Source organism: Oryzias melastigma, linkage group LG9 (assembly GCF_002922805.2).
Source record: "Oryzias melastigma strain HK-1 linkage group LG9, ASM292280v2, whole genome shotgun sequence".
In the NCBI taxonomy this organism is placed as follows: Eukaryota; Metazoa; Chordata; class Actinopteri; order Beloniformes; family Adrianichthyidae; genus Oryzias; species Oryzias melastigma.
In genome coordinates this window covers 6,565,747-6,590,055 of record NC_050520.1, presented here as the reverse complement: position 1 = coordinate 6,590,055, position 24,309 = coordinate 6,565,747, and the positions used below count along the sequence as shown (strand labels likewise).

At 36.9% G+C, this 24,309-nt stretch overlaps 1 protein-coding gene across 4 annotated transcripts in view; it reads right to left on the bottom strand.

Annotated features, from left to right (window-relative positions):
* arl15a (ADP-ribosylation factor-like 15a) overlaps positions 1-24,309 on the bottom strand; it is a 120,292-nt gene that overhangs the window by 30,622 nt on the left and 65,361 nt on the right. For all 4 annotated transcript variants that reach the window (XM_024275639.2, XM_024275640.2, XM_024275642.2 and 1 more), the window contains exon 4: positions 20,716-20,924. In XM_024275639.2, coding sequence (XP_024131407.1) covers positions 20,716-20,924 — 209 coding nt within the window. The remainder of the gene's footprint in view (positions 1-20,715; positions 20,925-24,309) is intronic.

Sequence of the window (24,309 nt, the reverse complement as noted above, 5' to 3'; positions counted from 1 at the left end):
AACAGTCTGAAAAATCAAAGTTTGATGGAAGTCCAGCATCTAAGCTTCATTCATTATATATGCAAATAACTGCTCTGTACAAGAATGGTTGAAATGTTTCAAGTTATATAAGTTATTAGTGTCGTTTTAAGGTAAAGGCCGTGTCACACAGCCACTATATACAATGTGAGCGTATTGCACAGATAAAAATTGGTCATACATGAATTTATGTGGAAAAAGTGAAAAAGTTGTGGTCTGCATGAATTTTTTCTCAGATGTATCACAAATGAACCACCTTAAAATCACAGACGAAGTACAAATGTTGTTCACCTTTTTGGCTTATCCCGTTGGCTGTTGCAATAGCAAATCAGCTTTCATTGGTTTGAAAGCTGATTTGAGATAAAGTTTTGGTCTCAATGAGTGAAATTTTAAAAAGTGCATTTTTTGGTGCTGAACGCTCACAACTTTGTTCAACTTTACTACACTCTGACTCCATATAATATAAAGTAATGAATAATCGATTATGAAATTAGTCGTCGGCTATTTTAACAGTCGATTAGTCATTGATTAGTCAACTAATCGTGGCAGCCCACGATTAGTTGAAATTACACGAAATTACATGCATGGACAATGCACAATGAAGGGTTTTTATTGGCTTTTTATCTATGTTTACACTGAAGAATGTTGTTTTGAAATAGAAAAAGTCAAATACTGTAGTAACTGTTAAAGAAATATCAATTTCCTTTATAAATGAGAGATCCATCCTTCATAGGGTTTTAAAGTACAAGTATTCATCATTTCCCTGAATATGAACAGTCAATTATTTATTTTGCAGTTGTCTATTAGAGCTTGTAGCATGGATGTTCACGTATGGATGTATGTTCTTTTTCAGAAAAAGTGCAATTTATGAAAGAGAAAGCAGTTTAGATGTTTTGTTTGAATTCAAATTTAAAGCATACAAAAAAGCAAACTATACAGGTGCAGATCAAAAATTCTAGGAGTTATTTCCCTTTCTTTAAAAGAAGCTGGTCATGCGAGCTCGCCAAACACTAAAAAAAAAAAAAAAAAATTAAAACAAGGAAGTTAAATCAAAGTACTTGAAGCCTTACATATAGAAATAATTTGTTGTAACTTTGAAAACTATAATCCTTGTCCCAGTTTTTAAGTTTGTAATATGTGTTTTTACTTAGATTCTTTTGTCCATTGTTCTTAGTATTTTTATATGTATAAATATTGTACCTTTTATGTATAAATTACTGTTTGTTTTTTATAGTCTTGTTATTTGAGTCCGTAATAATAAATTCTTCTTCATAACAGAAGAGAATAGATCTGCGCACTATTAGGATCCTTTAATTCAACTCAATTCAATTTTACTTATATAGCAAAATATCACAAAAACAATTGCCTCATTGGGCTTCATACTTTACTATTAACAAGAATTTCAGAGTTATTTATCTGATATAAAACAAACTTTTAAACTTCAATTTCACTTTTTTTTTAAACCTTTTTACTTTAAAATTAACTGTAAAATCTTGTTTTGTTTCTGTATAAAAATTGTTTAGTAATAATTAAATGAGTAACTTTTTGGTATAAAAATAAAACATAATTACTCGATCTTTGAGGGGTATGCAAGAACATTTTTTTCCTGTTGCTGTGCTCTGAAAAAAACTGGCAAAGGTATTTCGGATCACGGGAAGTTGTGGAGGGCCGTCAGAAGCAGCACAGACGGCCGGGGGAGTTATCTGTCATCTGCTGCTATTAGGAGACAAATCGAACTACGGTACAATAAAAAACACTGTCCACCCCAGCATGCCACAAGGCCAGTACAATGAGATGTGCAAATGACTTAAATATATATTTAAAAAATGTTATGGCAACTAGAGATGCAGGAAAAAGGAACCTATCAGTTAATCCTATTGGTGGTGTGTACATACTTGTGTGTTTTCTGGTATAAAGTCATCAACCTCCTTTTTTATCTTTAGACTTTTTTTTTTGCAACACAATAATGTTTTCAGCCCCAAACCACATCAGATTGATGTTTAAGGGTAATGCATGTGACAAAGTCAAGGCCCGGGGGCCGGATCCGGCCCTCCAGGTAATTCTATCCGGCCCTCCAGATCATTTTATTTATTATTATTTATGGCCTGATGTTATTTTGCGCTTATTTCTAACTTGTATAATTTTTACAAAAAAGATTTTTTATGGAGAGCAAAATATTGAAAGTTATTTAAGGTTTAAGTTGATTTATTCTGTAATAATATTCCTGCCTTTTTTTCATAGTAATGTTAAAAAGTTACTTTTTTAAGTTTTAAAAATGTAGTGTTCAATAATTGTTTATCCTGTTCGGTCTGCGACCTACAGTGTGTTTTGGATTTTGGCCCCCTGTGCGATTAAGTTTGACACCCCTGAGCTAATGGGAATATAGGAGTAAAAATCTGTTTATTTCTACAGTTATTCAGATGTAATAATAGTCTTTTCAAACTCAGAAAAGAATAGGTGTGGAAGATGTCGCAAACCTGCATTCCAGCTTCACAAAATATGCTTCCTCTAAACGACTGAACATCTTTTCAGCAGCTAAAACAAGTAAAGTCATAGACTGGTTACATGAAAGACAATGCTCGCTAATGCAGATGAGCGCCGCCCACACAGCTACCTCACTACACTTCTCGCTCTTGGCAAAGCTCACCAATTTCCACCTGGATGGTCTTCAACTATGTGCCAAGAGGATATCACTGCAGCTCCATATCCTCTGTGTGACAGTGTAATTCCCTCTGCCCTGCAGCAATGTCTGCAAAACTCAGACAGTTTACATGTTCATGTAGCTACATTGCACTGGGGAGGAGTGAATTGCCAAGACTTCAGTGAACTCGTCTGATTTCTGGCTGACAGTTAAAGCCCTCAAACAAAAGCCGGCATGACGTATTTTTCTGTCTTTCGTAACAGCATGCAAAAAAAACAAAGCTTAATGTTTGTCATTGATAGCCTCAATATTCTTCCTTCCCGTCCACAGCGAAGTCCACCTGGCTGTAAAATAACAATGGCACGATAACCGCTGAAGCCTTCATGTATTCAGTCACAAAGCACAGAGTATCGTTTTTCCAGACATTTTTAAACGCAGACGTGTGTTGGAAAAAAACAGCACAATTAACCTTATATTGTATTTCACACTTTATTAGACTAAAAAAAAAACCTTGTTACTGATATGCAAGTCAAAGCAAACAATTCCAGTGTCAGACATGAAATAATATACTGTGCAAAACTCAGCCAAAATGAAAAAGCAACTTTAATATGATACTTTGTAGAGTGTTTATGCTCATGGTAATTATATCTAAGAACAGCTTAAAAATCTAAAAGATAACTCTCTTGAAATAGACTGTAATTGTCTGTATTGTGGCCATGAAATGGATGTTTTGGGGGAATTTAATATTATTGATTCCAGTTTTCACAATTTCAACATGCGTATTTACTGTATTTTCTTGTTTTTAAAGGGTCTATATATCTTTAGGCCTTTCAGAGTAAACTGGTTACATATATAAATAATAATATTTTACCTTTGCCACAAAAAAGAACAGATTTTTTTATGAAATACGAGTTAGTTTTGTGGACTCTTTTTCTACCTACCTGGAAGTAAGACGCCTCAATCTCTGAGGCTTTTTTTTAATATCTATTAACAGTAGTCCCTGCTTTTATTCCAAAAATTTGGCAGCCAGCCCGGTGTTTCGTGAAGACAGGTGACTGTTGGAGACCGGTATTTCTTCCATCACTGACTGAATGATGGCTGAAGGGTTCATTTTGTGGTGAAATTTGGTCACAATATCGACAAAATACCGGCAGGTGAACATTTCAGGATTGATTAAAATGATGAGAACATTGTATTATGTTCTGATTATCACTCGCTTTAAATGTTTCTTTATTCTTTGAAGCATCATCAATCTTCTTATCAAAAATCATCTTTGTTTTCACGTGAATTATTTTCCAGGTGACACGTGCTCCTTTCCGTCTTTGCTCAATTATCCATGTAAAAACCACTTCTTCTAAATCGTCACTGGTTTTCCTTGTACCTCCACCAGACAAACGTTAGTTTGTTGCTCCTTTTATTCCAGCCGTCTTTTCAATATCACCAATCTGCTTGCGCCATTCACCGATAGGTTTAGGATCCACCCCTAAATGTCATGCAGATTCCTCACCAGAATGTACTTTGGCGTCTGCCACCGCACAACACAAATACCACACACACTCAGCCTCTCCTGTAAGAGGACGCTGGTTTATTAGAAACCGCCGTCTGAACAGCCATGAACACCCGTTAGTCCTGGCGTCTTTTGGAGACACCATCAATAAGAGATGGGACACATTAGGAAGATTTACGATATTGTGCATATAAAATAAAAGCATCTAGCTAATCGCCACTAGCTCCATGGAGAAACTCAGCCTGGAAGGGGCTGTCCTCACTCGTTTTTGTGGGTTGGGAGGGATGGGTGCTCAGAGCGCAGGTTTTTAGAGGAATACTCAGTAAATATGTGAATGCATAAAAATACCAACGCTTTAGCCCTGCAGTTTATTCTTAAAAATTTGGCAGCCAGCCCACCGTTTCTATTAGAGACCAGCGTCAATTAGTGACCAGCCACTATTGGAAGAATTTGATAATATATATATTTTTTAGGAAGATCTTTTGGAGCTTGTCATCTCAAAAGTAGCTTGGATGCCAAAAAATGTGGGCAGCCCTTGTTAAGGCTATTAACGTGAATTGGCTTATTCTTCTGCTGTGAAGAAAACGGGCTCTTCATATCGGCTTTGCACTGTAATGCAAGACTTTCACCGATATGAAAGACATTACTAACGTAAAGTGTTGTCAAGCTGCTTCTCTCCACGACAGAATCAGCTGACTTATATCATTTCACTACTGTTAAGTGTTGCACATCAGCCCAAGGCTGTTTTTCTGCTCCAATATCCACTGGAATTTCATGAATTGTGTAAACAAATGAAGACTTAGGAACCTCAACACTGGAGTGAAAGCTCTGGTGTTAAAGGGTTAAATTAGCACAATTTTGAAATAGCTAAAAATGCTATACCTAAAATTAAAATCATAAGATTATCTTGATTAAACTAATGTCTTTTTCTTTGCAGGAACTGACTCAGTTACTAATTAGATCAATCAATTTTCAATCAATCCTCTACAAAGGAAAACCGAGACGATTCTTGATAAAAACTGATAAAAGATGTTTACCAAAATACAAATGGAGGGCTGTGTTTGTTGGTTTTAATACTGAGTATTGCAAAAGGCTCAACACCCTCCCCTCCAAGCTAAGGCTATCAGACAACTAAAGCTGCAAAAGTAAAATGACCTGGTGACTGCTAAAGCCTCTGGGAGAGTTTGTCTAGCTCGTGGTCTCATCCATAAATCCTCAGACTAGACAACATAGACCACAGTGAACCAAAGAGCAAAGCTTAAGACAAACTTCTGATGCACAAAGCTCTCTAGCGGTTTCATCTAATGATGGATAACGTTTAATATGGTTATAATGGGAATAAATGATACAAATTTGAATTGTGTCTAACGTTTTACTAAAAATTATTTGGATTTTGTCAGGAAATCACCCAAAGGCGTGGCCCTTTTCTACCTACATTACTAGATAATTAGCGTATTTGCAGAAACTAGATAGCTTTAACTCAGAGACACAACAGGAAAAATTGGTGGAAAAACCGAATTGTGGCAAAGCTGGGTTTTATCTCCCTGCCACCCCCCACCACCACCATCACCACAAAGACCTGTGCACCACTGTGGTCCTGCCCTTGGGCCTTCAGGTCAGTGGATGCGCTGATTACCCACAAGCCCTTGACACAAGACAAGTCTTAACGCTTTCATGTGTCTGTGGGTTGTCCCTCAAAGCCTTGTTACAGGATTGGCGATTGCCAATTAGCACAATTAGCTTTTGGCGAGCTGCCGAAGGCGTCACATGGCACCAGCTTTGCACTGATGTTACCTGACAAGCCAGGGGATCCACCGCGGTTGCCCCTGCAGACAGTAACTTGGTAGCAAAGTGGAGACATAAGTAAAGACAAAAACAACTTTAAGGGCTGCACTGACAAAAACACAACAATTCTTCAGTGAAACTTAGAAAAAATATACTTTTATTTGTCTTAAGGAATGACCCACAAAGCTTGTGGGTTTTTTATGAAATGACACATTCATATATCCCACTATGTCGTTGTAGTCAGGAAGGGAGTTTGTTTGTGGGGGCCCAGTCCCTTAATGTTTTATCCAGAATTCTAAGTCAAGAGGCTCCAATGTCAAAGCCTTTTAAAAAAGATGAAAAACACTGGCAAATAAAGAGATTTTATGGGGCTGTTCAACCTGAGCAAGAGTTCCCTGCTTTAACAGACCAAAAAAAAAAAAGCATACAGTCTACACGATAGAAGGATAACATCTGGAGACACACTGTGGCATGACGNNATGGAAAAAAAAAAAAAAAAAAAAAATATCTGGGATAGAGTGCAGATCCTACTCATAATAACATAATTTTTGTATCTAAGAACATTCTGACTAGACGACACGTTCAGCTTAGTTGTTGAGGTTTCTTTGTGGTTATCACATAAAAAATCATTTTTGCTTAACAAAACGGAACTGAAAGTGCTGTGTTATACTCGGCTCTTACAATTAATAAGTAAAACATAGAACAGTTCCCTCGTTTATTGCGGTGACGATTAGATGAAATCCACAAACTAGGATTACAGATGTTTTAAGGATGTAAAACCCCTCACTGCACACTTTATTCACTCAGACATTTTCTCAGGTTCATCTCTTGTTCAAAGACCCACTACAATAAAAGTCTTTTTTAAAATTTACTGAACAGGGCGTGAAAAGTCTCCTCTCCACTCTGCGTGCAATGGATCCACGGATTGTTCCAATATTGCGCGTTATTATCGCTAATGTTAGCTTAGCCTCACAACCAAGAATTGTATTTCTAATAACCACTGCCACTGTGCATAAAATGCGCTGTAAACACCAAAAAAGGCTTATTGATTTTGGCGAAAAACTTCATGATCATAATTAAAAGACTACTGGGAACTATTTTACCCAAAAAATATGGTTGGAGTGGGACTTTAAACTCTTAAATTTTAAAGCTTTGTAGAAAAATAAGTCCAGTGTTATAAAATGAAAACAAAGATCTGATCATGATAAAAAAATTTTGCAACTCTGGCAAGCTGCAAGTGCAACATCTCTGTATAGAAGACACAGCACAGAAGAGATTGAGTGACAAGATCAACAGCCAATCAGGACACAGAACACAGAGCGCTGTTTATAATAAAAAAAAATTAAAAAGCGTGTAAAGTTGTGATAAAAAAAAAAATCCATGAAACAGCGAAAAAGATGTACTGCGATATAGCAAGGAAACGCTATTAGCGAATGAGATCAATCAGTTTATATTTTAAGATTCTAGTCTAACCTGTAAGCAAGTGTAGAAAAGTGCTGCCTAAAAAAGAATGTGAACTGATTGTTAACAGTTATTCTGTTACCTGTTGTTGTTAGATAAGGTGAGAGGCCCAGACATTTCACTTTTTTCCAGTGTTCTCCGAGCTTGGCAACACTATCTTAGGTAAAGGCGTCCGAGACAAGTATTCCCTCCCGAAGCAAGCGGCGAGCTGTTCCATCAGTCATCGTCAGGATTCATAAAGGACAGTGGTTTCACGTTCACTTCAGATTCACGGTTTATAGTTTCCTTCCTAAGGATTTTGTAAGTTAGCTTATTAAGCTGAAGATAGTAAAGAAGGGGGGGCACAGTGTCTGTTTGTGGGTTCCTGATTGTGGTTTACCCAGCATAATAACATCATTTGTGTGTGACAATCAACATTGAGTAAGTGGAGATTAAAGTGAAAGGATGTGTTGATGTGAAGCGCGGTCCCATGCTTGTGCGCTTGCATGTATTAATAACATCTGCACAGCTGCTTGTTGATGGGCGTGTTGCAACACACCTTGTCTGACAACACTCCGGCGTATCTTAAGATCTTGGAGAAGACTTGAGTTAAAAGGAGACTTAATTATCTCGTCTGAATACCAAAGGCGCTCTAATGACAACATAACTGACTCTTGTTTTCTCTGTCACGAATGAAATGGGTAAATGTTAGCAATCAAGATGAAAAGTCCTAAAATTATAATTATCCTTTAGATAAACAACAAAAAGAAAAAAAAATAATCCCAATAAACTACCAACAACAGAAACTTGGGACAAACATGAATCACAAAACAAGACAGTAGAAAAAAATCGGTCCTTCAATTGCTAGTATCTTTATCAAATTTTACCATCAACGGCAATGCTCCTTTTAATTTTAAATATTCCATTGTCTGTCTTACTGTATTGATTGATACAGAGTAAACAAGTGTTATAAATAATTTTATTATTAATTAATGAAAGAAATTGAGTAAAAACAAACAAGGAAACTACTTGTGGACTTTTTTTCTTTGAAACAAATTCTTGCTTCATAATCGAGACAAAACAAGTGGTAAGAGGTGAACTTTCTCTGCGAAATTATGCTTTAGATGCTACCACTTTTCTCCACTGGTTATTCCTCATACAAGGTATGTGATACCATAACAACGTGTCACATTAAATAGTCCCATTCTTGAGAAAAACTATTGAAACGTAAAAAATACGAAGAGCAAAGTACTAATAATTGAGCTGATATTTATGTCTTTCGTATGTGACGTGTTATAAGTAGGTTAATATCCTTTGAAATGTCCATTATAAGATATTAATAGACTTCATTGAAGCAATCAATCTTCGGTTCAATCAAGCATGTTACTTTTTCCTGTGTTTAATTCTCTCCATGTGTAAAAAAAAAAAAAAAAAGCTGCAAGAGAATTTAACAAAAGATGTGCAAAAATATTCCCCAAAAGTTTAAAGAATGGCAATAATATTAAGTAAAAGCGATATATTTGGTGGACACCCGAGGTGGAGGGAGCTGTCAGGCTGAAGAAGGATGCCCACACAGCTTGCTTACCTTGTGGGACCCCTGAGGCAGCTGTCAGGTACCAGCAGGCCAAGTGGAACGCTGCTTGGGCAGCTGCAGGAGCACAAATATGTGTGCGGGATCACCGTGGCAAGGTTATGGAAAAATGCCTTCAGTCAACCTCAAAGAAATTCTGGCACAAAGATTCCTCACAAGAAACAGGTTTATTTAGAGCCATATTTAAACTTTGTTGAAGCTTATAGAGAGTTTGTTTTAAAGTCAATAATAATAAAACATTGTGAGCTACCAGCACCAATATAACAGTTCTGTTCACATATAACAGATACTTCTAGTGGATTTGTGATCCTGCTACAATATTAAATGAAGACCTGAAGACTGATTCTTTTATTGTTACCAGAAAAGCAGCCCATTAAAGACCTAAAGCAAGTGTTCTAGTAAATTATAGAAAATATACTTTAAATATTCCACTAGGCAGTTGGGAGATGAAAGAATAAAAACCAAAGAAAAGAAGATAGGAAGGGAGTCCCATAAATGCTAGCTGCTGATCCACTCATCTCTTTTTGATTCTTTAATTAAATCATTCTGCTACTCATCAGCCATCTATCAAATGTTTTGAGCATTAACCAAATAAACTATTTGAGCTTTTAAGTGTATTAAAATGTTAATTAATTAATTCATCAATGAAGTATTTTTGCTCCATTCCCGCATCTCTGAGCATTACCCCAAAAACCCTGCTCCATGAGCACCAGCCCCTTCTAATCCATGAGAATAATATGAACATGTTGGAACAGCCCGTTCCAGGAAGAGCCTGTACTGCAAGCTCCGCCCCCAGGATAACACAAAAACCCATTTACTTCTCAGAGCTGGTGGTAATCGGTAAATTGGTTTCACTTTAGCATCGACTCTCAGAAGACGTGGTCCCTCTTGCATCTAATCTGCAGAAATGACAACAGCTCGCTGCTGAGGCTGGCTCTGGGTTGACATCATGAAATGGGCGGCACCCACAAGGAGGGGAAGGCGGAGCCTCAGAGATCAAGTCCTCTTACTTCTGGGTAGGAAAAAAAGCTAGCAAAAATAACAAATATTTTATAAAAAAAATGTTCTTTAATATGCCAAAGGTATTATATGATCATACATATGGATATAGTTTAGTCTAAAAGGCTGAGAATAGCATGATATAGGCCATTTGAGGGAAAGGGCTTCGTTTTCTTTGTACCTGACTGTGTGAATTCATTCAAATTAAAAGCTCTCGTAGGACCTCAACAAAAGAGCACAGATCATTTACAGAAAGTCAACGTCCTGCATGTGTGCCACTTCTAAAGTTCTTTAAAAAAAGGACAATAGATTCTCAATTAATAAAATAAATAAAGGTTACAAAAACATTCAGTAGAAATGAATTCTTTTAGGGCCATGCACACAGTTCAATTTTAATCAAATCTTTGGTCATATTAAAGACATTTTGCACATGTAACCACAGCAACTGATGCCAATAAGAGAATGGAACTCAATGTGTTTAAACATAACCATTTTTTAATATTTATATTTGATGGTATAAATTTCCTTAAGACATAGGAATCAAAACAGATACCATGCCTTGTCTATTATTAAACAAATCGTGCACAAGGGGACAAAAAGTTTATGAATCGCAATACATGAGAAAGTACCATTTACGAGAAACTGTAACCAAATATTGCCTATAATAAATTTTAATTCCAACTAAGCTAAAAAAAAAAAAAAAAGTGCAGGAGATCAAAAGACATTACAACTACAGGCTTTTTGTTTTATATTTTTTATACATAAAAAATATAAAACAAACTTAAAATATTGGGAAAAATGTTTTGACTTGAAGAATTAAAACAGAGAACAGTATTTAGCTCAATACTTGTTAACAACGTTAAGAGGTTACACAAAATACAAAAAAAAAAAAATCATCTTTTGGATGAACGTCTTTGTAAATGAAGTGTTTTAACTTTTCTAGTTTCTGTTATTCTGTTGGGAGAAGAGGCTTTTGGTCAAGTTTTCATGTTTTCATGTGAATCCACATGCACGTCACTCTCATTGCACCCCTACTTCTCCATTCAGATGGGGTGCAACACCCCCCACCCCATCCCAGAGTTTCCTCACAGCATCCACTCTCTCTTGATAGTTCCCAGTCAACATACATCCCTGTAACCTTTCTTTAAAAAGAGGTCAACGGAGAGATTAAGACCCTTCAAAAAGGGTCATGGAGATCAATGATCAAACAGAGAGCGAGGGCCAGCCCCGTCGCCCCACTCCACCCACTTTATTTCAGACGGACAGATAATAGAGACAAAAAGCCTGGCTAAATATTACTTCCCCACATCACGACCTGACCACCCTCCTAATCTCTGAAGGTGGCCTCGTCCATAGCTGTCACCCACTGTTGGAGTCAATGCAATCACTGATAATGAAGAATGTTAACTGGGTCTGAGTTAAAAAAACAAACTAAATATATACATTTAATTTTTTGTTATTTTCGACTCTGTTCATAAGAATTTTTCAAAAAACCTTTCTTTTATAAATTTATTGGAAGTAAAAACGTATTTCACGTCTAGATCAAGCACATTACGCATCATTCCGGGAGGCTCCTGACTACAGTACCCATAATGCTCCAACAATCCATCAAGCGGTGTGGATTTGTAGTTTACAAGAATCATTTTTGCCTGATTTTGGAGAAAATCAGTTGGAGATCAGAATTTGTAAATGTGTGCTGGATTTTAAGGTGGATTTCCTATTGATGTAAGAATTTTACATGTGCCAAATGACCCAAAAAAGATCACTCATTTTGTTAGGATTCATGAATTTCTGGCTGAGATGCACCAACAACAGTAAAATAAATTGGGCACATTTTTTTTAACATGAAACTACCTACTTCTGCATTTGCTGCATTAAGATGATCCTATGGTAAGGTGTCTTTTATTTTGAAAGGAAGTAATGTAAACCTCTGTCAAAAGTTATGAACATAAAAAATGGCTATTTGCTCTTTATGTTTACTTTTTAATTAAACAACAACAACAATAGTTACTTTATTTTTATCATATTAGTAACAATAAAAAAAATATTAATCAGTGTCCTGTTTTTCTAAAAGGTGAAGTAAGATGTTGTGTCTCATATTGGACTGTAGCAAGTGAATTTTTAAATGTTGCATGATAAAGACCCATTGACTGTAAAAATACTTTCTTATACAGTCAATGTAAAGACCCTGTCAGAGTAAAGACTAAGTCATCATCATGCAGTGTTAGGTCCTTCTTTCTGGATTTCTGGCATTAGTAAAAACAATTTGTTTCACAAAAACAAGAAAAAGCAAGAACTTAAGAACTTAAGAACTTCAGAGAGGGAAAGTCTGGCCACTGCTGTACCTGGGACCCAGTCATGGATGAGCAGAACAAAATGGATGGATGGATGGATCTTCAGAACTGAACCTTTAAAGTCCATGTGTCCTGAAGAAGAAAATCCTACAATTTCTCCAATGTCCATGACCACCAAAGTGATCCAATAATCCGAGACCTAGCATAGCTCGTCTTTGGATAAACAGTTTGGCTAAAGGTACATATACTGTACTTAGGCATACACCTATCAATTAGAAAAAAAATGATCCGATAGATAAATATTGATTATCAGTATATATTCTACGCTGAAAAAAAAAACATTAAGCTAAAGTATCCATGTAGATTCTAAAATTTAAAATAAAATCAGAATTTAAGTGTTCAGTATTTCAATTCAAAGGCTCTTATTCGATTTATCTTCTTAAATAAAAAGCAATATCTCAAAGTATTATTTTTTTTATTTTGACTGTGTTCCATTTTTTTTACTTGAAATAAACCAAAATAATCAATCAAAATCAATATTTTATTGGATTATTCCTTACGGTTTTACATATAGTTTCCAAATTGGTTAAAAGCAAATAAAAATCTTTAACGCTGAAGGTTTTTTATGACACCTCAACAAACATCTCTGATCAGAAGCATTTGTCCTGGATCACTGAGCACTGGATCAGACTACATTTCAAGAATTCAAACATTTTGGAGGAGATAACGAGGGAAGAAGTGTTGAGTGAGGAGGACAGAAGACAGAAAAATGAAGCCGTACCAGACAAATGGAAACAATAAACGGGAAACCTGAAAGAAAATATTAAAACAGTCATAAAACATTCCATCAGGATGAAAGTGAGCAAAAACAGTGGACAGAACTGAAATTCTCAAAGTGTGACTCCATGTTGTTGATCAGTGAAATATTCTGGTTGGAGTGAAGTTGGAGATGATTTCTGACTTTTGAAGCGGTTGCCAGAAAGCTGGAACTCCACAGTTTAATAACATCACCACCAAAACAGGTGTATCAGGTCCAATTATCCAGAATCAGACACCTGAGAAGTTTGATACGTTGGAGATTGCGACACACTTGGTTGAGGGTCCAATCATGAGATGTCATTCATAAAGTATTTCTTGCTGTGTGGAAAAGTGTTTTCACTTGATGATTTCTCATAATTGAATTCAAAGATGTATTACATTAAGATTAAAACATAAAAAAGTAAGATTCCTAGAGTTTTTTGTTGTAATATGGCAACAAGATCATAGTTTGGCTGAATTTCCAAATTGCTTCCCTACCAGTACAGCTTCTTCCTATTCCTACATTTTTCCCTCACAGTGGAACAATATTTGTATGTTTGTGTCCTTAGGGGAGTCATGTATGGGGTAAGATAGCTGTCAAAAAGAAAGGTTTTCATAAATCATATTTTATATTCACAAAAAGAAATTCGTATTCATAAATACGAATTTTCCTCGTTTTGAATACGACTTCTCTCTGTCTGAGGTAGTCTTGACAGTTAGGTAACAGGAGAAATCCGTATCCAAGACAGAGAGAAGTCGTATTCAAAACGAGGAAAATTCGTATTTTTTCGTAACTTTGTATTTATGAATAGGAATTTCTTTTTGTGAATACAAAATATAATTTATGAATACGTTCCTTTTTGACAGCTATCTTACCCAATAGTCATGGGCCTTTTTCCATTTTTACAAAAAAATGCATTGCTGAACTCCCTCTACTAGATCTAGGAAAGAATAAGGTTAGAAATATTATTGAGCAAAAAAAAAAAAAGAAAAATGTTCAATGCAAAAAAAACTATTGATGTATTATATTTTATTCAGATCTGCTGAAATCAACAGAACCTAAACTACATTTTACGAAATTAAACATTTGTTCTTCAATCATCTGCTAAGAAAAAACTTATTGAAAAATACCAATGTGCCAGCATGAAGTTTGAATGTAATCATGTCTGTCAAAATAAGAACAACCCCGTGATAAATGTGTGTGTTTATTTGTGATGACATAAATATTTGTCACTGTATCCAGCCTGGTACAACCAAATTGATTTCATCCTTTTGCTGATGTGCAGCGTTAGAGTTGCTGCTTGCAAAGTGTGACGCAACTTTGTCATCAAGATTAAGCAACTTCGTATTCATCTTTGGAACAGTGAAGGCAGATGTGATGGAAATTAGTACCAGACTCTGTTTTCTCGCACAAAGAACGAAAGGGGAGGACTTATTGGAGTTGATGAACTAGAGATTTTCTGCGGATGTGAGAGATTATAGCAAAAAAAGAGAGGTGGTGGAAGGCGGAGGTGGAAGTAAAGTTTGCTGATCCAATAATCTGTGGGACTTGGACCACAATGTTTAAGAAAATCTTTCAGAAATCCTTTAGAAAATCTTCCCTTAGGTGAAATCTTCCCTAAGTCACTATTGCTTTAAAGTCCCCCTCCAATGAAAATCCTGTTTTTTGAGTTTTTAACATGTATGAGTGGCATTTTTCTTATGAAAGAGAACAAATGTAATAAGAAATGATTGTATTTTTGCATTTCCAAGTATTTCTCCTTTTAAATCTCTGTCAATCACACTGTCACAGACAGACTCAGCTCAGCTCAGCTCTAAAAGTCACGCCCCCTCAGAGGAGATTTTGGAAACAGAGGCTTCAGATCAACAGGAGAAATGGCTTTGAAGACAGTTAGGTTGTGGAATTTTGGTTAGAAAATTCATAATCATCATTAAAACACTACTGGGAATATTTTTTTAAATAAAAAAAAAAAAAAAAGTCGTCAAGGAACTTTAAATAAGAACAGCTGAGTATATACACTTTTTTCTTTAACTAGTACCTTTAAGACCACAATTTGACAGTTTTATTTCATTTTTACCTTATCTTCAAATAAACATGGCCAAAAAACCCAAAATGACCTTTACTCCTGTCCACAGCACTGATGGCATTTTGAGAACAAGTGCCCCACATGCATGCAGTCCATTAAGATTTGCCACACAGACAGACTTGCTTTGTTGAGGTGTTATATCAACAGGGTAACCTCCCCTCCCCTCAAGCTTCCTTGCCCACCACCCCCCACAAAACAAGATTGATGTCAACAAGGAATTTACTCCCATGCTTCCTCCAACCTCCACGAGACCTGCCCCCGCAACCGGAAAACACTTGCCGCAGCACAGAGAACCCCAGTGAGGTATTAACAGGTCATCGTTACGCCACCGCAACACTCCCGCTAACAGTACCAGAAACACCTCCAGTCACAAACATAACACTATGGAGTAGGAGTGCCTCCGAAAAGAGCAAGAGCAAGAGCGCCTGTGTAGCGCACATTAGGGAAATAAGCTACCTTGTTCTGTCAAAACAGACTGGCCGCTGTGACCAGAGGGTCACTGAGGATACGTCATTTGTGCATTGTGGTCCTGCCAGAAGAGCTGTCAGTGTAATCAGACACACTTAAGTCATGCTTCTTTCATGGGTGGTGCTTGTCAAAACTTCACATGAAGGCAAAAATTTGCAAAACAGCTGCTGTCACTGGATGTCTGCAGAGCTGCAGCAGTAGGAAGCCAGGAGTGGGATGTTTGCTATCCATCTTCATAACAAGAGCTTAGATTGATCTTTAAGTCAGCCTACTGCTACAGTAGATGTTTACCACTCCCATGAAAACAGAGTTTTTTAAAACATGTTCTTGTGCCGTTTTTTTTTATGCTAAAAAAATATATAATTTATTAAATATTTCTTTGTTCAAATAAGTGTGAATCAGGAACAGACAAGAAAATGTCAGGAAAAATATCATATTTTTGATGTAAAAATACACTCGATGCTTCATTCTAATGCCTCCACTTGTAGACAACTAGTCACATATAATATAATTTTCAACGTCTACTGCTTCAAAAGGAGGACTTTCACCTCACTTTCTTTAAATAGCAAAAAATAAATAAAATTTTTATCTATCTCATGTAAGAAATCAATATATTCAAAGTGAATGTAAGAAAGTTTTAAGCAAACAATTCTTTCAGTTACAGCTGGTTGATTTTTTTTTAAATATATTTTTGATTATTCATGTGCTACGGAACATTAAGTGCCTTTGGTGACAAAACATGAGTCAGATGACAACATTTTCACACATACACAGCAACGGTCATGATGACAACAACGACCATTGGCTTAAAATGAAACAATAAAACTTCAAGAAGAAAAGAGGCGAAAAGTACAGAACGAGTCTCAAGTATCTAGTATTTTTGTGGCAATCTAAAGGAATAAGACAAACTGCTAGCACATAGGAAGAATTAGTACCTAAAATTTACAATAAAAATTAAATATTTCAGTAGAATGCAGGATGATCAAAAGTCATGTTATATTTTTCCTAACTTGAAATGTGAAGCTTTATAGACAGAATAAGTAATAACATGAGAGTAAATCCTATAAATTTGATGGCATTCAAACCTACTATTGAACAGTAATGAGCTTCTTGACTTGAAACTATACATTTTAGAAATCTCCCAGCCAGCAAGGCTAAGTGAGACCGATTTGGTATAAAAGTGGGTAAAAAATGTGGGCCCCGATTGGGTTTGTCCGCAGTTTCCGTGGTGGCCCTACCTATTGCCCACAATAGCTGAAGTGGGCAGTGAGTGGATTGGCTCGCTACGCTAGGCAGCCTCCAAATGGACACGTAGAATGCTAGAAAGCTCTACTGTAGTGAACTAGCGAGCTCTGCTGTATCAAGCTAGCAAGCTCCACTGTAGCCACCTAGCGAACTCCACTGTCCACTGGGCGGCTGGCTAGCATAGCGAGTCAATCCACTGAGTGCCAATCGGGTAAACACAGGTGGAGACGATGGACAAACCCAATTAGGGCCCACATTTTCTGCCCAGTTTTAAACCATATGGGGCCCATCTGGCCTTGCTGGCTGGGCTGTTCCCTAAAGTATTTGAAATTGTTTAAAAAAAAAAAAAAGCACATTTTTGGGATGTAATCCGACATGACCCAGAAAACCTCAGATTATAAACCGTGGGTTTAAGTGTGGGAAACTCTCAGTCTTCACTAAATGACTAAATCATCTGGGCCAACATGCAGACCACTACAGCTGGGTTAAAAGCAAAGGGCTTCCAATTGAATGATCAAACTTGGGGTTCCATGGTGGCTTGTGCAGAAAAGCAAAGTAATAACTTAAACTAATTTAAAATTATTCCAGGAGAGAAAAAGTTTACCTCCCCTGCATTCCATTGAAATCCCAGCAGAATCTGGTATAAACCTTTTCTCTCTCATTTCCCACTGCAGTTTTCAGAGTTACTACACTGGTGGTCTCAGGCTGTGAAACGCAGATGGTCTGCTCTCCAGGCATCCATCATAGTATCAGAAAACATGAAATAGGCCTGCAGATGATGTATACGTGTGTGTATACGCTTGCATGTGGGAGTTAAGGTGCGTGGGGGAAAGTGAGGTTCCAGGTTTTGAAACAGGAGTTCGCATTGCAGGCGGTGCTAGTCATAACATCCTACAGCGAGAAAGAGCTCCCTCTGATTCAAAGTGTTACAACACTGGGAGGTCAGACAGAAAAACACACAAAAAAAATCGGAATATGAAAAGTGAATTTTGCAACAACTACTGACAAGTTTTACTATGGTAGTAATAAAACTGCTACACTGACATAACTAAATCCAGGAATATTTTTTCCTGGGAATTTAAGTCTTTTAGTTAGATTCTTGCAATTGAAAAATTGTACTAAAAAGTATAAGTACTAGGGCTTTTAACATGAATGCAATCAATTTAAGAAATGTGTTGATATTTATTAATGCAAATGAATTAGAATTTGTGCAGCAATTGTCATTCAGACTTCCACTGTGTGCGTTAATTTCTGATAATGCCCACTTCGTCCGGCTTAATCACACTTATAGCATGATCACTTACAAAAAAATAGATATTCAACCAAGATTTAGTACTTTATTCTTGCTATTTTTTATGTGCAGATTGCTTTTTCAAATAAAGCCGACTATTTGATACATAGTGCAGCCTGACAATGCAATGCTGAGCAGGCACTAACCTCAACTGCAGCAGCAAAGTAAAGCGATACATATGCTGATCACCACGACATGTTAAACAAAGCATCTGTTCAGAGAGAAAGTTCACCTCTTACCGCTTGTTTTTGTCCAGATGATGAAGCAAAAGTTTGTTTTAAGGAAGCCTGCGCAGTGATATAGAACAATCAGGCTTGTTTTTTTTGGGTGTGCTGGGTGTGCATCCACACCCAGCAGCCAATCAGAGTAGGGTATTCATCCGGACCACGGAATAAGTTAATTTAAAGTGCAGAAACTCAATGTTTGTTTCTTATGGCTGTATATCAGCATCCTTGTTTTCTTGGAGTAATAATGCAGACATGAAAGTCTTTAGAGTTCTTAAGAGTTTTGCTTGTCTTACTGTTGTTGTGCTTTGTGCTCACAAATTAAACTTCTGGGATATCTGAGATAACACTTTGTAAATGTAAACATTTCAGACAATAAAAATGAAGGAAAATGTTCTATCTGGCCTGTCTTTGTTCAAAAGTCGCATATTGTCCTAACAATTGTGTCTAGTAAAACATTGTTTTTTTTAATCGACAGATAGTACTAACTAGAAATAAATTTTTGGTATTATTAAATAGGCTTTAGTTTTGGCAAATATAGAAATATTCATTTAGCTTGTCTTGCCTTTAGGCTGCACTATTGACTGTATATGAGAATTGGACCAAATGAGAGTGACATAACCCATCGAAAATGGCTTCCTTCACGCTCCAATGAATTCAATCGTCAATTGAATCCCCCCTCATATATATATATATATATATATATATATATATATATATATATATATATATATATATATATTGACGTATTGACGCCGCCATGTTGGTGCCAAATGTTTTATTGAGGCAACTGATTGGTCAGTTTTTAACTTGAATAACTTGAACTAAAGAAAAGATGTAACAAAAAAATATAGGATTAGCAGGAAGATGTTAAAAAAAAAAGGATAGTAGAGCGAGAATGGTTATTCTCACAAATATAATGACTAGTAATAGCTGTTTATTTCTCAATAGAAGGGATTTTGGCTTCTTGGACCTAGCAGGTACTTCCTGTTTATTCACTTAGTCCAGTTCTCATATACAGTCAATGGACTGCACTACAGGATCTCACATGTTAAAGACAAGCAGATGTAACAGCTGCTTCTTTGACAGCATCATTGCCCAAACAAGTACTCCCCAGTAAGGCGAGAAAAGGAACAAAGAAGAGAAACTGTCTCCCCCCAGTTTTTCTCATACTACTACAGATAAATAAGCACCTGCAGCTCCTCACTCCCCAATATTAACCTACGAGAGATTTTTCAAAGTTTTCTTTATTTGAGCCACGTTGGATTTAGTTTATACCCCAAGTTGTTCTGTCCAACAGCTGAGCAAAAAGATAGAAACTGTGCTGGTTTGATGATATTGTTACAACTGGGGTTTGTGAGCTTTGAATACACTAGGATTACATTTCTATGAATCACTTGTATTTGAGGCTAGACTTCATTTTTGTTGAACATTTCATTATACTGTAAGTTTCCTCTAAATTTTGGACAGGATGAGAAAGATGCAAGAAAAATGGGGTAAAAAAAGAAAAAAAAAGTTGTCCAATGTTCATCACTATCAATAACCACATATATATATATTTACCAATGGGAAGATTTTTGCACAAAAACAAACATGCACACACTTCAACATCCATACAAACAATTTTACAGACACAACTATTGACTGCACGAACATTCATTCAATATCAATGTAGACTTTCACAAACAGTGTTACATATGCAGCACACGTGCTCGAATACACGTCAAAAATATTTCCTACCTGCACACAAACGTCTGTGCAGGAATGGACGGATAAATATGTTTTAATGAGGGGTAGGACTCTTGAGGTACCTTACGATTCAGGAGGCGACGTTTCAATTATGAAATGATCATTAATGCATCCTGAATCTGCATTTTTCAGAAATGTTTTCTCTTTACCACAAGACACTAGAACAATATCAGTTACTTTTCTCCACCAACATGCATTTTTTTAAGTTAAGACAAGATTAATATACTTGTTTAACTTTTATAAAGAACATGAAAAAATATTTAATTTGGTAATCAAAAATCTTTCACGGCATTCAAAGGGAAAAAATTTCCCTAAACTCAACATAAGCTGATTACGCTAGCTCGCTATGCAGCAGAACTCGCTAGGTTGCTACGCTGTCCACTGAGCAGCTAACTAGCATAGCAAGCTAATCCTCAGAGTACCCATTCAAGCCAATATGGGCAGTCACAGGTAGGGTCACCAAAGAAAATGTGGACAAACCCACTTGGGGTCCACATTTTCTGCCCACTTTTAAACCATATGGGGCTCACTTGGCTTTCCTGGCTGGAAATGAGAGCTGTGCAAATAGGGCAGGTTACCTGATTTGGTGTTCTTGCTGCACGGTTGTCCTGGTGATTGGCGAGGATGAGGAACGGTAGTGTGCAGAGCTGTGGGTGTTGAAGAGCTGAATGGAGTTCATTACGTGCCACCTCAAGGTCCTCATTCGACGATGCGCTGTCCAGTACGAAGACTACCCCCTGTGAGCCCTGGTAGTATCGACACCAGTATTTCTTAATGTTGTCAGCTCCTGTAGACAGATATGGTCATGTTAAATGGGTAGACAAAAATGGTTCCTGACAACAAAAACTGTAAAATAGTTCCTAAACCCTCTTTACAACCTTGTAAGACATTTTCTTAATTAACTTTTTTTTTAAATAGTTTTATAGAATTTATCTAAGAAATCTGTTGACCTTTAACTCCGATGTTGGCGTTCTTTGAACTACTGCTCAGATATGCAACACTTAACAGTGGTGCAGTGTTTACGGCACATAGCCTCCTTTCTTAACATCAGAATCCATTGGAATTATATTAATTGCGTAAATGGTTGAAGAGTTTCTGTAGTTTAAAGAGTGTTATTTTATTGTCGCTGGAACAGCTCAGGTATTAAAGGGATAGACGTGTTTTTAACATAACTGTTTTTAGACTATTTCAACCTAATGGAGGTTGATAAATGAGAAAAGAAAAATCACATTTAACCACATTTAATGCTTCAATATTTTTTAAACAGAGCATGTTGTTCTTAGTCTATAGGATGACTGGATGTTCAGGAAATTTCTGGAACATGAAGCTGAGCAAATAGATGGAAGTTCAATGCAAAAACCCTGACATTGAGGAACCGTATTTCATTTGTTTTCTACCTGCTGATTGAGTCACTGAGTCCCTGAGTCCCTGATTGGTTGATGCAGTGCCAAAACTTCAGATTTTTGAAGTCTTGATGCACCCAAATTGCGCTCCTACCGGACTGATGCACCACACTCAACACCCAAATCATGTCACACGACAACAGATTGGATCTGAACATTGACTTAACATTGAAACTCAATGCCTCAGCCACATGAACCGCGTCCAGGGTGAATACAACATTAGACTGTTCTTCACTACCAGATGAGTGCACATGGATCATATTTTTCCAATATATTTACATTTATTTAGCTGTTTTCGTTATATTTTGCTGGTAAACACAGATTTTGCAACTATTTATTTATCAATTTAATTGTTGTCTGCTATTTATCTGCTGTTAAGGTTGTGGGACAGAAGTCTCAGTAAGGATGCTCAGCTCAGACTTCCTTCTTCTATCTTTTCTAAGAAGAAACAAAGGCGTTGCCGGGACAGTCAGGAGATACAATCTCTCCCACATGTCCGGAATCTGCCACGAGGCCTTCCTTCCTGTCGGAGTCCCGCCTTTCTAGGAAAGCTATTAAATCCATGTACCCTGCTTCTTCATTGAAAGAAACATTTGGTGGGATCGTGTATTACGCCTACCACTGAAGGTTGAGACCTATCCCCTGATCTGAGGGTGCAGGGAAAAGACCATCTTATTCTCCAGGGAAAACTCTGACTATCTCCAAGCAAAGAAGCAATGATCACAATAATGGCAAACATCAACCACTTGGCTTTGTCGAGATTATTCACTTCCCATCAGCCCCTGCAATCACTCCCAGCAGTATTTAGTCAGAGCACAGAGCTCTGCTCTGGGCAAAGTCTTGTTTGTGCCACTCTGGCTGCATCTCTGAGCGCTCTCATCCTGACCTGATCTTCTGTTTCATTTGACCCTGCTTCGTCTTTAACTCTGATTATTTGCCGCCTGCCCCGACCCTCGCCTGGACCCTGACCACTCTGGTTGTTCTCTGATGCCCTAAAGCTTTGACCTCTGCCTAACCCTGATTTAGCTTTGTGGACTTTTAGCTGTGCTTCACTCCTGTTCTCCTGTCTGTGCCAATAAAACCTGCTGCACTTGGATCTAGCCGTCAGCCTGTTTGTGACATTGTCATAGTTTTGTGGCACGATCATTATCAAAATACACTGATATGAATGAAAAGTGAATCAAGTATTCCAACAAAAAATGAATCACAAACAATTTAAGAGCAGACCCATTTATTCACCGTTTAGTGGACAAAATGGGCATATTGGGGAAACACTAGGGGTATGTATATTTCACTCTCATGATTTGATACGCATCTCAATACATGGTCCATAAATTGATACATGAGAGATTCAACTTACTTTGTGGTGATATAACAAAGTCCAATTATTTTACCTAAATTGATACAATTTGGCATTAAAACCAAATAATGACAATGCCTTTTAACAGAAACCCTTTTTTAATTGTACTTTTTTATTTTAATCAACAAAAACAAAATGTTTTTGACAATGTAGCTTTTGAACATTAAAATCTGAAATTTTGGGTCTTTTAGACTGTTTTGTTCTTTGTGGGTAAAAGGTGTGTCATATCAATTTATTCAGGCACTGTTTGAAGAGCAGTAAAAAAAAGAAAAGATTATCATACATTTAGTGCACACAAACACAATCCTTGATGTAGTTCAGCCTCGGCCAATTGTAACTGACACACAAGTACACAGAAATCACAAGTACAAAAAAGACGGACAGTGGAGAGAACATGAAGAGAAACTGACAGTAACAAATTATTTACTTCCGAATCGATTTTATACCTTTTAACCAAGTTAATTGTGTTTGTGGTTTTCAGCGATACTACTGTTACTGTCATAGCATATCTGTATCCTTTACATCTCCACTAAACACATCAAGAAATTGAACCACCTAAAGGAAACATGGAAAACATTTAACACCTCCATGCAAACATCTTCAGCATTTAAAGTGAGGACCCTTGCCCCCATTTCAATCAGTGTATGATAAAACTGTAAATAGTTTAGCAGAATTTACAAATTGCTTGAGAAACAAATGTATTCATTTATTTTATTGGAATAAAACAAATTTTCACCGTTTCTACTTTGAAAAACGTGCCTGACTTTGCACTTTTTGCCCACTTGTAAACAATGTATTTTCTATTACTTTTCTCTTTCTTGGATTGAATGATTCTAAAGCACTAGTGGCACTGATCACAATCCTGGGGGGAAACACATGGAACCACTTGGTGGACTGATACATCAAGCGGTGCGCCAGCATACCGAGCGTCTCTGGAATCACAGTTCTGTCTGTCACAGAGATGGAACACACACCAAGACCAGCGCGGAGCAGACACACAGCGGACTGAAGCCATTATCAGCACACAGACACAAAACAAAACGGAGCGACTCTCCAACCGCACTGGCCTGAAAGGGCTGCAGACAGATAAAAGTCTGACACGGCCTGGGAGAAAAAGATAAAATAAAAGTCTTTGGGCTCAACTACTTAGCGAAACGGTTAATAATGAGGTGCTAAATGCTGATGTTAGATAAGGTGACAGAAGGGATTTTGTTGGATCTTTATTTTTATTCAAACCATGAGTTTGAAGTAAATTCCACTCAGACATTTTACCTGCTTGCTTCACCTAAAGCTTATCAAATTGCTTTTAAAGGTAGTGATTGTAGTAAAAGTCAAAGTAACTTGGGTTTTTACGTACTTTTGGTTTTTGAAGGATTTCAAAAGCAGGGTTAAGTTTTAAATTACACACT